Source organism: Babylonia areolata, chromosome 4 (genome assembly GCF_041734735.1).
Source record: "Babylonia areolata isolate BAREFJ2019XMU chromosome 4, ASM4173473v1, whole genome shotgun sequence".
NCBI classification, from domain to species: Eukaryota; Metazoa; Mollusca; class Gastropoda; order Neogastropoda; family Buccinidae; genus Babylonia; species Babylonia areolata.
Genome location: NC_134879.1, coordinates 9,724,266 through 9,738,760, shown reverse-complemented (window position 1 = coordinate 9,738,760; position 14,495 = coordinate 9,724,266). Strand labels below are relative to the sequence as shown.

Below are 14,495 nucleotides of genomic sequence, written 5' to 3'. Positions count from 1 at the left end.
GGGGGATTGGGGTTGGGGTTGGGTGGGGTTGGATGAGGGGGGGGGTGTTTGTGGATGGGTACTGGGGGGATTGGGGTTGGGGTTGGGTGGGGTTGGATGAGGGGGGGGGGGTGTTTGTGGATGGGTACTGGGGGGATTGGGGTTGGGGTTGGGTGGGGTTGGATGAGGGAAGGGGGGGTGTTTGGGGATGGGTACTGGGGGGGTTGGGGTTGGGGTTGGGTGGGGTTGGATGAGGGGGGGGTGTTTGTGGATGGGTACTGGGGGGGTTGGGGTTGGGTAGGGTTGGATGGGGGGGGGGGTGTGTTTAGGGATGGGTACTGGGGGGGTTGGGTGGGATTGGATGGGGGGGGTGTTTGGGGATGGGTACTGGGGGGGTTGGGGGTTGGGGGATGTTAAAGCATGCATATGATCCATATACGCAACATCACATCTAATGTACAAAAAAAAGGAAAGAAAAGGGCAGATGCCTGATCTTTGCATAGACCCAATGGGCTGATCAAGCCTGACAGACTACCCTAGGGTTGTGTAAAACATGAAAAAAAAACCCAAGAAAAAAAAACACGAAAAAACCCCACATGAACCCACATATGTGAACAGTGACATCAATGTGCATGCACACACACATGCAGGCACATGCACATAGGCATACACATATATGCAGCATACACACACACACATGCACACGCACACACACACACACACACATACACATACACACACACACACAACCAGCCCATAAAAGATTCATGATGTATGATGCAGGCCCTTCGTGCTGTGCCCCAATGACCCTGGTCATGGAGCCACTGAAGCCCTGGAGAACCTGAGCCAGGAGGAGGGTGAGGAGCCCCTGAAGAAGGGTGCCCAGGACCTCATCATCCCCGTGGACCCCAATGTGGACAACCGCCTGGTGGAGGAGGGGGACCTGGGGACCAGAGACATCGTGCTGGACACAAAGCACCTGGCCAGGTACCACGCCCAGCAGACCACCGGCAAGTACGAGGCGGAGCAGAAAGGCAAGGACAGCCCCGAGGAGGAGAAGGCCGCGGGACATCATGACACGGCGCCAGGCCACACCAGTCAGGGGCCGCCACCCTCAGGGAAGGACACCAAGGTGTCTTCGGGGAGGGAAGGGAGTGTGGAGAGAGGGGGGGACAGGGCGAGGAGCACGGCCATACAGGGTGTGCACGACAGTCTGCTGCGGGCTGGTCTGCAGGGCCACCTCCTCCCCCACAGGAAGGACACGTCCAGCAGTCAGCCTGACAGTCACTTCACTCACCTGGTGTCGTCCACACCCATCATGGCCGACAGGGTGACGGACACCCACCCCACACCTCCCAACCCACAACCCACACCCAGGGAGGGGCAGGGTGGAGGCAAGTTACCCAAACCAGGCGGTATCTTGTCCCAGCAAGTGGGCCCCTGGAAGGGGGGGGAGGAGGTGGGGGAGGAGAAGTACGAGGTAAGTCGGGCGGTGGTCACCTTCGCCGTCATGCAGACGGAGGACAAGAGCCGGACGAACGGAGAGGACGAGGAGGGGGGTGATGAGAATGCGACCCGTGCTGCCCCCTTCACCATGGCCAGCCAGTGGCAGGGCATTTCGGCACTGGGTTCCAGCGACGAGGAGGAGAGTCACGACGCTCTGGACGAGGCCGGCCCCAAGGAGGGACTCCCGCGCATGACCAGGTCCCGTTCCCGCCAGCTGGCCACCAAAACCTCCATGGATGACGACGATAACTTTGACAGCGTGGCCAGGAACTCGCTGGTCCTTTTGGACAGCAAGGACTGCCATGAGCCTCTGAGGGACTCCCAGGTGTTTGAGGAGGATGCCCACACCCCTCCACTTGTCCTGCAGGGTAAAGGTGAGGAGGAGCCTCACCGCACTGCTCACACTGCCACACCTCTTTGCAATGACCTCACTTCCAAACCCAACACCTCCAGTCCCAGGAAAATGCCGGAAAAACTGGCCAAAGACATTGGCAATCGCATCGGATCACCTCTCAAACAGGGCCCTGGGAGTCCGTCCAGACTGCTGTTCAAGTTGCGGGAGAGTGAGGAGAAGAAGGCGTCCAGGGGGACCTCAAAGCTTGTGGCCACTGGCAAGCCCCCAATCCACCACAGCATCAAGAAAAGCCAACCCCTTCAAACTTCAAAACCTCAACATATAGCTGCCAACAGTGCTAGTGCAATTCCAAGTCGGAGTGGACAGAGTAGTGTGGTAGAAAATGGTGTTCAGAATGTAGTTGCTAATGATAGTCTTAGAGAGAAAATTTCCCACTTTGACCTGAAACTCAACCTCCTAGGCTCCAATTCGGACAAGAAAGGTAATACTCAGGCTAGTAATTTTTTACAACATCATAAAGAAAACAGTGGCCATGGTACTGGCTTGGGAGTGAGCGCAGAGAGTAGGACAGTCCTGACCAAAGATGCCAGTCGTTCAGCAGAAGACGTTCAAAGGGGGGACTTCTATCGACCCTCCCACACCAAAGACAGTCAGGCCGCCGCAGTGAACGAACCCAAACACATGGCACACACCAACATGGTGGACACTGCACTGCACAGCGGCAGTGGGAAGAAAGGTTCGGTTCTGGGCAGGTGGGGTCGCCGGGGCCACAGGCGATCTATGTCTGCCTCCAATGTGGACCTGCAGGAACTGCCGGACATCCCAGAATGCCTCTCTCCCCTGGGTCTGGACGAGGACGGCCCCCTGCCACGCCCACCCCCTGGCCCTCCCAGATCTGTGTTCAGCAATGCCAGGTAACTGTCTTTTTTTAATTTTTTATCAGTGTCATTTTTACCTGTCCCTATTTCTGCTTTCTTTAAAAAATTTTTTATTTTTTTTATTCCACCTGTCTCCATTTCTGCTTTCAGTCCAGCCATGACCAGGAGTTCAGCTATGCCAGATATGTGCTGTCTTTTTTTTTTATCATCTGTATTTATTTCTGCTTTTTCCTGTTTTTTTTTTTTTGCCTGTCTCCGTTTCTGCCTTCAATCCAGCCATGATCAGGATTTCAGGAATGCTAGATATGTGTCCTTTTTCACCTGTCTCCATTTCTGCTTTCTTTCCCCCCCCACCTATCTCCATTTCTGCTTTCTTTTTCTGCTTTCTTTTCCCCCCCACCTATCTCCATTTCTGCTTTCTTTCCCCCCCCCACCTATCTCCATTTCTGCTTTCTTTTTCTGCTTTCTTTTCCCCCCCACCTATCTCCATTTCTGCTTTCTTTCCCCCCCCACCTATCTCCATTTCTGCTTTCTTTCCCCCCCCCACCTATCTCCATTTCTGCTTTCTTTTCCCCCCCACCTATCTCCATTTCTGCTTTCTTTCCCCCCCACCTATCTCCATTTCTGCTTTCTTTCCCCCCCCACCTATCTCCATTTCTGCTTTCTTTCCCCCCCCACCTATCTCCATTTCTGCCTTAGTGGTCGGCGAGGCTCTAAGCACCATAATTTCATTTCATTTCATTTCATCTCCATTTCTGCTTCCAATCTAACCATGATCAGTTCAGCTATGTCAGATATATGTTGTCATAACATTTATTTTTATCGTCTGTATTTATTTCTGCTTTCTCCTGTTTTTCCACCAATCTCCATGTCTGCCTTCAATCCAGCCATGATCAGCTTTTCAGAAAATGCCAGTTTTTGTATGTCTGAGTGTCTGCCTTCAGTCCAACAGTGATTGGGGTGTCCAGCAGTGCCAGGTTGGTGATGTGTTTTTTTTTTTTTCAATGTCTTCCTTCAATCCAGCCATGATCAGGTGTTGCAGACCTGTTGTAGTATTCAACAGTGCCAGGTAGGGAGTAAAGCCTGTTGTATGATATGTCTTTTTTTTTTTTTTTTTTGCCCGTCTCCAGTTCTGCACTGAACCCTGTAATGATCGCTTGTCAGCGGTTGGCAGGTCCAGCTTGTGTTGTCTTTCTTTGGTCTCTTCTACTGATGCATGTTGTGTGAAACAGTGTAAATTAGACTTTTCCCCAGTTTCATTTCACCCTTGTGTGCATGTGGACATGCCTGTGTGAGTTCGAGTGTTGTTGTTACTTTTTTCTCTGCATGACTATAGTATTCAAGCAGTAGCAGCTAGTAGTGGCCATATAACAAAATTATCAATTGTATGAAGAGGTCACAAATTTTTCCATACTCAAAGTTAGACATCAATCGCCAGAAGAGGTCACAGTTTTTATCATACACAAAGTTAGATATTAATCATCTGAAGAGGTAAATAATTTTGCCATACACAAATTTATTTATGATTGTCTGAAGAGGTCACAATTTTTGCTAAGCATGGGTTTGTGGTGTTTGCATCCTTTTATTTTTTCATTGTTGTGATTGGTTGGGTTTGTGTTTTTATTTTACTTAACTTGTTGCCTGCCTTCAGACATGAGACTTTTATCCCTTTTGTTGCACTGTTACATGCCTACAGGACGTTACTCTCACGTCCAGTTTTCATCAGCAATTCACGGTTGATCGTCAAAGAGAAACGACCTACTTTGTTTCTCCCTGTCTTCTTGAATGTTTGAACATTGTTTATGTCCCTTGGACTTAGACGAAAGTGTATAATTCCAAGGCAGTTGAAAATTCCAAAGTCACTCGCAGACATGGTTAGTCAAATGAGTGTACTCAAACAAAGATTGATCTCAGATCATTTTTAGATATGGCTCAGGAAATTCTGAAGTATATTTTCAGTGGGGAAGAAAGCCTGTGTAGTGGTGAGGGTGATGATTCTGGTGCAGATTTGGATAATGATGATAAGTCACAACTCACTTTATGACACAGAGTGAAAGTAACAGTGATGTAAGTTTTGTGCCTGAGACTGTTCACTTTGCATTTGTAGCAGGCCAGGAGTAAAATGACAGTGAATGTGAACCAGTCGCCAGCACAAGCACTGTCACTCTGCATGTGCATTTGGAAAGGGAAGGGGGATGAGGAGAGGGGTGGTCAGTCATGCTTGCCACCAGTGGAGGAAGGGGGTGGTATCTGTTGGCTGGGTGCCAACATACAGATGGGTGGCGCTCGGTGGAATACTCAGCCACAGGCACCCAATGTAAACAAATTTGACCGGGAATCCTAGAACTAATTGTTAAGCAGAGAATTTTTGACTTAATTTCAAGGAATTTTTTTTATATTCCAATTTAAAACAACAATAAAAACAGGAGTGAGTTATACAATGGAATTAAAATGATGTTACTATCTCTTTGAAATACAGTGTATGCGCAATCATGGTGCAAAAATTCAAGGAGATATCTTTGTATTTGAGAAGTAGTAGTGAACTGTTGGGGTTTTTTTTTTTGTAATTAGGTGGAAACCCTGAGTTTTTCCTCCGTACACAGGATTGACAAAATTGTTAAAATGTTTGGCATGCAAGGAGTTAAATTATGATAATTCAGTTCACTGGAGCAAAGAATCCAGAGGGAAACGGGTGATGGTCTCCACAGTTTGTATGTTGTCCGTGTTTCCTTCTGTTTTGTCCACTTCAGTTGGATCAGTGTGACCCCCCCTTTTTTGTTGTTTACGTTGCAGACGACGGCGGTACAAAGTGGCGAACAGCTCGAGTCCTTGCTCGAGTCCTCGCGAGCGGCCATCAAGCCCATAACTTGCACCAGGCTAGTCCACCTGCACTGCCACCTGTTAGTTTCCTTCAGTTGTCTGTTCTTGCTTTTTTTGTCTCCCCTTTTTCTGTCTTTGCTTAAAAAATTGTTTTACCTTGATTTGTTGTGCTGTCGGTTTTTGTTGATGTTTTTGTGTGTAATCTGAGAAAATGTTATGGGATAGTTCTTTAAACCTTTGGCCTGTGTTTGGTCTTCAGTTTCAGTTTCAGTTTCAAGGAGGTGTCAAAACATGTGGACTGGTCCATGGTACATGCTTCACCACTTCACATTGCACTTGAAGACTGAAAAACCTTGTTGTGGAGTTAGGGCAGCAAAAGAAAGAAGTCAGGCCACACAAAACATCGACCAGGCCTTGAGATCCGTGACATACAAGCAAGATGCACAGACAGGCTGGCAGACAGATGAATGTCAGTTAGGGATGTTCAGGAAGAGTTTGGAACAGTTGTTCCAACATGACAGACAGACAGACAGACAGACAGAGGCAGGAACAGAGACAGATGTCAGTGAAAGATGTTCAGACAGAAAGGCAGACAGACAAGTGGACAGACAAGCAGACAGGTGAAGGGTGTTTCAGAGTTGACCCTTTCTTTAGTCATTCAAAGGTTGGTTGACCAGTAATCACCCCCTCTCCTCCCCAGTGATATCAATCAGTGCATCTTTTATATATGAGTTAAAATGACATTTGTTCTTTTTTTGTTCTTTCCAGATGCACAAAGGAGAAAAAGTGAAGCAGATTTCCACGACGACACCTGTCTCATACAACACCTAAACAGAGAGATCTTACTATTCCTCCATCAATCAGCCAACGAGATTGTATTGAACACTGAGATTGTATTGAACAGTGTCTGTGTTTTGTGACTGTATTGAAAACTGTGTGTTGTGTGAGTTACTGTTGTCATGTTCAGTGCCAGGCATATTTCTGCACATTGGTACCAGGGATGTAATGCACAGTGTTGTGTGGAACATTGGTAGGAGAGTTCTTCTTCTTGCTGCAATCTTTCCAAGCATTTCTGCTGATATCGAATCATCACTATTGAAGCTTTTGCAAAAGATCCTTTTAAACTTTGGTGTACCATCACTGAAAATGAGCACAGGCCAAGTTTCAGGTGTGTGATGTTTTTTAACATTTAAAATCCCACAGATGGCTTTTTTTGTGGGCTGTGGTGTATATGATAGGATTTTATTTGTTTTCTTTTGCATTCATATATAACAGTTTAGTACACAGCTTTGGTCAGCTGTTTATCTGCCCATTATGTTACTAGGAATACTAAAGCAGCAGAAACCTGTCTGCATTGCTGTCTATGGCTAGATGCAGTTGTGTTGTTGTTAAAGGGTTCTAAAGATAATTGAGTTGTGTTAATGTCCATGTTAGATATGTGTATATTTAAAATTTGAGTAATTCGTATTAAATGAACAAGAGCTTTGTGAGAGTAATTTTTCTTTTGCACAGCATTTCTTTTGTAAAATTTTGATTTTGCTTGCTTTTGTACATTCATTCATTTCAAAGAAAAGAGGCTACTTTGCAAGGGTTAAAAAAAAAGAAAAGGAAAAAAAGTGACGATATCACCTAAGGGAATGCGACAGAAGTTGATGATTTATGAAAAGGGACCTAACTGTGGTTTTGTATGTCCCTACTCATGCCTGGCCACCACACTGCCTGTTTGCTTGTTCTGGACGCCTGGAGATACCTAAGTGTCCGTCATGATTCTGTCCAACATTTCCTGTTGCATGGAGAAAGGAATGTCCATCCTGTCTCCTCTCAGCAGTGACCCATCATGAACACTGAGTTGTTGCTGAACAGTGAAGAATTCCCTTGCTTCAAGGACTACGTCTTTCTTGTGTTTTGGCCAACGGTTTTGTGTGTAGTCCACTGCCACTATCAGACCAGCATCTTGCCGAGTTGACTCTCGGATTTGACAGATCTTGGTGTCAGATGCAGGCCAGTATGAGGTGATTTCATCAACGTCGCCTTGGACATCTTCTTGCAAGATGAGGCTGTTCTGCATTGATACAGAGCTTCTTGATAAAGCATCAGCCATTATCATGTTCTTGCCAGGAATGTATTCTGCTTTCAGATTGTACCGCATCAGATGCATTAGTAGTCTCTGGCATTTGAGGGATGTTTCCTGAAGATCTTTTTTGTTCACCAGAGAAACCAATGGTCTGTTGTTGGTGATAGCTGTGAAGGTTTCCAGGCCTACCAGGTAGCGTTCAAATTTTTCACAAGCCCAGTCCATCGCCAGACATTCCTTTTCAATTTGGGCATACCCTTTTTCTGCATCAGTTAGGGTACAAGGGCAGTATGTGACTGGCTTCAACTCTCCATTGTGATTTTGAAGCAGCACTCATCCAAGTCCATAACTGCTGGTGTCAGCGCTGACCACTGTCAGTTTTGTGACATCATAGAATGCCAGAGTTGGTGCTTCTGAAAGTAGTTTCTTTATTTTTTCACTGCATCTGTTTGTGGTCTGTCCCATATCCATAGAGAGTCCTTTTGGAGGAGACCATATATTGGTTGCAGGATTATTGACAGGTCAGGAAGGACCATGCCAAGGTAGTTGACCACTCCTAGCCATCTTCTCAATTCTGAAAGGTCTGCTGGATCTTTCATATTGCGAATGGCCATCAGTTTTGATGGATCTGGCTTGATGCCATTTTTGTTGAAGGTGTGGCCAAGGAATTTGATTTCATTCACATTTATCTGTATTCAGCTTCAGGCCGACATCTGATAGGCGTTGAAGTACCATGGTGAGACACTTATCATGTTCCTCCATGTTCTCCACAAGAATGAGGATGTCATCCATGTAACATTCAACTCCTTCAGTGTTGCCCAGGATGGTTTCCATCGTTTGCTGGAACACTTCAGGAGCCATGGAGATTCCAAATGGAACACGCCGGAAGAAGCACCTGCCAAACGGTATGATGAATGTCATCAGTTTTGTGGTTTCTAGATCAAGTGGAAGCTGCCAGAAGCCTGATGTTGCATCCAGTTTCGTGAACACCTTTGATCCTTTTAGTTTGTGTGTGATGTCTTCTAGAGTCGGTAGAATGTAGTGTTCTCACTTTACTACTCTGTTCAGTTTCTTCGGGCCCACACATATATGCACTCCGCCTCCTTTCTTCAGGAATGGTACCATAGGGGCGCACCAGTCAGTTGGCTCTGTGATGCGTTCAATCACTCCGTTTTTCTTCATTTGCTGAAGTTGTTCTTCAACTTTTGACATCAAGGGGAACAGTATTCATCTTGCTGTGGTGCAGTTGTTACTGTTGTAGGGGATACTGTCTTCCTGAACTCTCATCTTGACATGATCACACTGTACTGGATCTCCAATTTCTCCAAATGCGAGAGCACACAAGATGTCAAGCCTCTTGACAAAACCTAATCGTAAGGCTGCATCTCTGCTGAGGAGACTGTCACAGTTGTTGACAAGGACAAAGACTCAAAAGGCAACAGACTGTTGATCATTCTTGTTCACTTGAGCTGGGAACATTCCTCGGTGTGAAAGATCACCTCCGGGGCTCTGTAGAATGGCATTTGATTTTCACAGTTTTGGCTTGGGACATAGACTGTTGTACACTTTCTTTGATATGATGGAAACGTCAGTGCCAGTATCAATTTTGAAACTTAAGGAACGTCCGTAAATTATTAGGTTTGTATGCTACGGCAGTTCTTCACTGCTGTTCAGTGCTTCCAAGAAAATGTGTGGAAAATTCTGGTTGGCTCTTGGGAGGTATCTCATTGACCTCATGAACTTGACTAGTTCTAGATGAACAGTAGACTTTCTGAAAATGGTTGTATGCCGGAAAAAGAGGGCACTAGCCAGGGGGACAGAGGGGAGGTTACCTACTTCCGGGAGGTTATCGGCTGTAGTACTTTCGTTTTCTCCGCATAGGCGGATAGTAGTTTGCACAGGACAAGAATGTCAGACCCTGCCGGAGTCTGCACTACTTGGGTCACGGTAAGTATGTTATTTAAACGTAATTTTAGATAGAAAATTTCCTGTTTGCTGCATCCTCAACACTGTGTCCCTTTTGCTGGACAAGCTTCTTTTCCATGCTGAATCTGCAATTGGGACAAGCTTTGGGAGGCTGGTCTCTACAGGAAGGTCTTTTTCTTGACTGTCCTCCTCATCCATTGCCATAGCCCCCTCTCCGTTGAACAGGTCCTACAGGCTCACAAGTGACTGCATCACCAGTAGCATGTCTTTGTTCATTGAGCTGTAGTTTTACGAGCTTGCTTCAACACAAGGTCAGTTTGCAACTGTAGCTTTTTTGACAGTTCCGTATTACGCATACCAAGGACATCTGTCCCTGATGCTTGCTTTCTTGTTTGGAAAATTAGCATTTTCTGAAAGTTCATACAGCTTTCATACATAAGACTTAATGTTTTCATCAGCAAGTTGATTTCGTGAATAGAACAATGCTCTCACATACACGATGTTAATTTTTGGAACAAAGTATTCATTAAAATGTTGCAAGAGTTGCTCAAGTGTCGAGGTACCATCAGTATCAGTGAAGGTTGAGTGAGTCTTTTCAGCCTCAGGCCCCATGGCATAAATCAGACTACTCACCTGAACCTTCTTGTCTTCCTTGTACAGTCTGCGTCTCAGAATCTACAAAACCGTTGTTTTCAAGTAGGCCAGCCACTAGGCTTCGAAAAGTCACTTTAAGTCACTTTAAGCACCATTTTTGTTGTTGTTTTAATTGGTTAGATTTGTAGCCACACGCTGCCACCATGTTGTAACTTGAATATTAAGACATCGTCATACTGGAAACCAGATCAACATCTTTATGAAGAAGACAAACTGAAGGTTGTTTACCGTTGGTGGGAAGTCTCTCATTTCAGTCCCAATGCACACGTCTGGAAAATCACAGTAAAGTCCCTTTTCATATGTCATGGACTGCTGTTGCATTCTGCTAAGGTGATATCGTCACAAAAATGAATGTCATTCAGAAAGTGGAATTTTCAGCATTGGAAATGTGTGATTGATGTTGCGTTCATATGTGTCCTTTGGGACAAACACACAGTATGCACTTCACCGAGCGTTAGGGGCTGGGCCAAAACCGTGAATTGTGTTATTTCTGACCAGTGATCATGTGTATTGGTGATTGTGCTTCAACATGCACTGCCGTGCTTGAGCTGCACCTGTTGTAGATGCTTGTTTTCTGTTGGTGAGTTTGGAAGTTGGCCAGAAGGGTGAAGCAGTTTTCTGTCCATGTCTTTCAGGGAGAAGCCATGATGGCACAAATCCCTCACTTCTAGTGCAATCCTTTGGGTCCAGTCTTGTGCTGCACTGTCAGGCAAATGTGAATGGATTTATTGCAGTATGTGTACAGTGGATGTCTTTTTTTTGTGGCAAAAATGCTTTGTTGATATGTAAGTTGCTTGTGTTTAGATGCAGTTGAATGAATGTGATGAAAAGTTCCCTTGAATGTTGTGTGCGACATAAGAAACCGTGTTAGTCTGGTCACCAGTGCCTCATAGCCAAAAGTAGCTTTAGTATAATACATTGGGGAGTTATTATGAGGCTGTCAGGTGTTTCAGTAGGAAGAATGAAAATGTCTTGTTTTCAACAGAATTCTGTTCAGCTGAAAAAAGAGTTTTCTGTTGAAGCTTTGAAGTTGGGTTGAGTTTGAAAGGAGCTGTATGTTTGTTATGTTCAGTTTGGTTTGTTTTTATCTTCCTTAGACAAGTATTTGTAGGCATTTCAGCAGATTTTGATAGTTCGCTTAGATCATCTCCTCTTGTGACAGCCTTGTTTATTGCTGTGGATTCAAAATTTATTGATGCAAGGGCAATGTGAAGTCTAGTCGGGTGATCATTTTGGCTTTTTTGGGGGGAGGGGCATTGTTAGGAGGCGTTGATGTGGTCATGGATGAAAATACTGTGTGCATTGTTAGGAGGCGTTGATGTGGTCATGGATGAAAATACTGTGTGCATTGTGAGGAGCAGGCTTTGTGTGCAGTTCAGTGGATGATCTGGTTGTTTTTTGTGAATTTTTTTTCAATGATTTTGTTTTGTGAGATGCAGCATTGCTTGAAAGAGTGTAGTGTATAATCCTTTCTGCCAAACATTTGTTGTGGTTTGTTTTTTTCCCAGCTGTGATAGATTGTTCCAGTAACATGACATGAGTTGTTAGTTTCGAAGCTGGAGTTGTTGCATGTGTGAAATGAATCAAAAGTGTTCTTGCAATGTGATTTTTGATGTTTCTCGCACAAACAGCACCAATGATCATGTTTGAACAAGTAGAAAGTCACACGGATTTGTATCGGTTGTGGTGATATCCGTTGATTATTTCCCCAGCCCCCTGATAACTGTACAGAGCCCACAAAAGGCTGCCAGGAATTCTCTTTTCTTGTAGGTCTCCTCAAATCTGTGTTGATGGCACTCTAGTGTCCGTGACAGGATGTGCACCATTGAATTTTAAGTACTTATGGTCTTGACACTGTGGAATAATTGGTTACACATTTTTAGAATTTTTTTTTCATAACACAATTCAAATACAAATTCCCTCCCTGTTTCCAAATGAATTACTACTTTTAAGTACTGCTAGATTTTGGTTAAAGGAAAAGAGAAATTGGAGTAACCTCTGTTATTTTGATACATTGTATGTCTATTTTGGTGCTTGTGAGTGATCCCCTCAAAAGAAAACAGTATTTCTTGTGTTATTGGTTTCACAAGTTTTCTTGCCACTTTCGTTTTGTCCATGGATACCAAATATGCCAGTTTGCATGTTCTGTATGAGTTTTGAAAGAGGTTTCAGTTGAACAAAGCTGGTTTCATTTCAGGTTAATTGCTTGTTTCTAAGTTAGGATGTACAGTTTTTTTGTTGTTGTTTAAAGACATTTTGGAAAGTTTTACAGTACCAGGATATTTTTGTCTTTTATGTTAATTGCTTTCTGCCCTGTGGGTTTTTCTTTTCTGCAATGGACAATTTAATGGTTATTCACAGTTGTTTTTCTGGGGGGTGGGTGGGTGGGGTTTCACTGTGACCCCCTGAGTGGAGAGATGGGTTGGTCATGTGTCTGATGTGACAGCTTCGCTTCAATTCATTGATGAGAGCATGTTCCCATGGTCCATGTGTGCTGGTCACAGTGACTGGTATTGAGTTATAAACTTTCAGTGACCATACATAACTGGGGAACAGGTACATTCCCTTTACATAAGGCAAGAATTTTTTATCACCCCCCCATAACCTTCACCCAAGCATCCCTCCTCCACCCAGCAAAGAAGTCTGTCTTCCCAGGACACTTAAGGTCTTGAACAAATTGGTTGTAAACTTTTTAGGGGGTTGGGGTTGGAGGAATCCCTCTTGATCTGTTGGCCAAGGCTTGGCTATGTCCGACAATGTTTTGTCTCCCCCCCCAGCCCCCTATCAAGGCCAATGCACGATGGGTTACGCTGCTGGTCAGGCATCTGCTTAGCATATGGTGTAGCGTATTATGGATTTGTCCGAATGTTGTGACGCCTCCATGAGTAATTGAACATAAAATGAGTTTTTATTTGCATTAGAATTGGTCGTACACTGCTAGGTTGTAAACTGGGAAAAGTACTTGGATTTTTACTATGTCTGCGTTTAGAAAGTAAAGTCTGACCCAAACCTTTTTATGGTGGGGTGGCACAAATGAATCTCCAGTTTCAAGATTCACTGGCTCTGGATATTGTGGGTGACACTGCATTGACAACATTGTTCTATATTACTTGCAATCCATGATTCATATAATCATAAAAAGAACATTCCTTCAATGAGCATCATTGTAATTTTTTTTTTTAATTTACAAAATCAAATTGTGCAGTAATTGCCATAACTGTAAGTTGAAATCAGCAAGTTTTTATTGAGGTTTTTATGCTCTGAAACAAAATCAAAATGTTATTCCATTAGGGAAGACCTTGACCTGTATACTGATTAAAAAAAAAAAAAAAAATCTTCATGTGTGTCACATTTCCATCCATTCTATATGACTTAAAAGATATACTGTGATGTTTATGTGAAAACATCCATCCAAAAATATATGTTACAGAGATTAAACATTAAGAAATCTGATCCATCATTTTCATTTTATGTCAGATTTCTACATTACGTTTTACCCGAGTCACTTTGTTTTGGCATGTTAAAAGGAACATTTGGTTGATTTGGCAGATACTGATAATCAGGACATTTCAAAACCAGTGTTTTATAATTTTTAAAACGGACACCCATTTGAACGATGCAAACTGATTTCAGTAAACGACTTCATGGTCATTCTTTCTTTCTTTGTGTGTGTGAACGGATGATCTGGAGGTGGCCTTTCTTGCAATTTGAAATTCAGATATTGGAAAATCATTCCTGAGGAAATACATACATATATGAGGAGAATGTTTCAAGTTCCTGACTGGCTTTCAAACTGGAGAAACACGAAGGCAGAAGAGAAATGGAACAACTTGTACACAACAGAAAAAACCACAGTGACAAGATGTAACCATAACAGAGAAACTCACAGTGACAAAATGTTACCATAACACAGAAAACCACAATGATGGACCACTAAGAAGAAAGGCAGTTTTTGGAATTAAAAAATAAAAACAAAACCAAAAAAACTACTCTGGTATTCCAAGAATGGCTTGCTTTAGTTCTGGGCTGGATTTAATTCCTTGTTCCCAGACCACTGAAACTACAACTACACTGCAAAGCAACCAGCTGAAACATAAACAAGTGTCTCATCTTTGCAGGATGTTCCACTTGCGTCTATATTAAAGAAAGGGGGAAACGTTTGAGAACAAGGTATCATGAACACAGAATGCAGAAATTAAGCTGATATACAATATTTGACATCAGAACAGATTGTAAAGTTTCATCGAAACACTTATGCGCATTACAGTAGTATCAAACACACACGCACACATTCCCATTCTTG

General features: G+C 43.9%; 1 protein-coding gene across 1 annotated transcript in view; it reads left to right on the top strand.

The window, feature by feature from the left end:
• LOC143280835 (uncharacterized) overlaps positions 1–13,833 on the top strand; it is a 29,022-nt gene extending 15,189 nt beyond the window's left edge. Inside the window, exons 8-10 of the mRNA XM_076585545.1 lie at positions 763–2,754; positions 5,512–5,618; positions 6,307–13,833. Of these exons, the coding sequence (XP_076441660.1) occupies positions 763–2,754; positions 5,512–5,584 (2,065 nt within the window). The 3' untranslated portion in view covers positions 5,585–5,618; positions 6,307–13,833. The remainder of the gene's footprint in view (positions 1–762; positions 2,755–5,511; positions 5,619–6,306) is intronic.
• Positions 13,834–14,495: the final 662 nt, after the last annotated feature.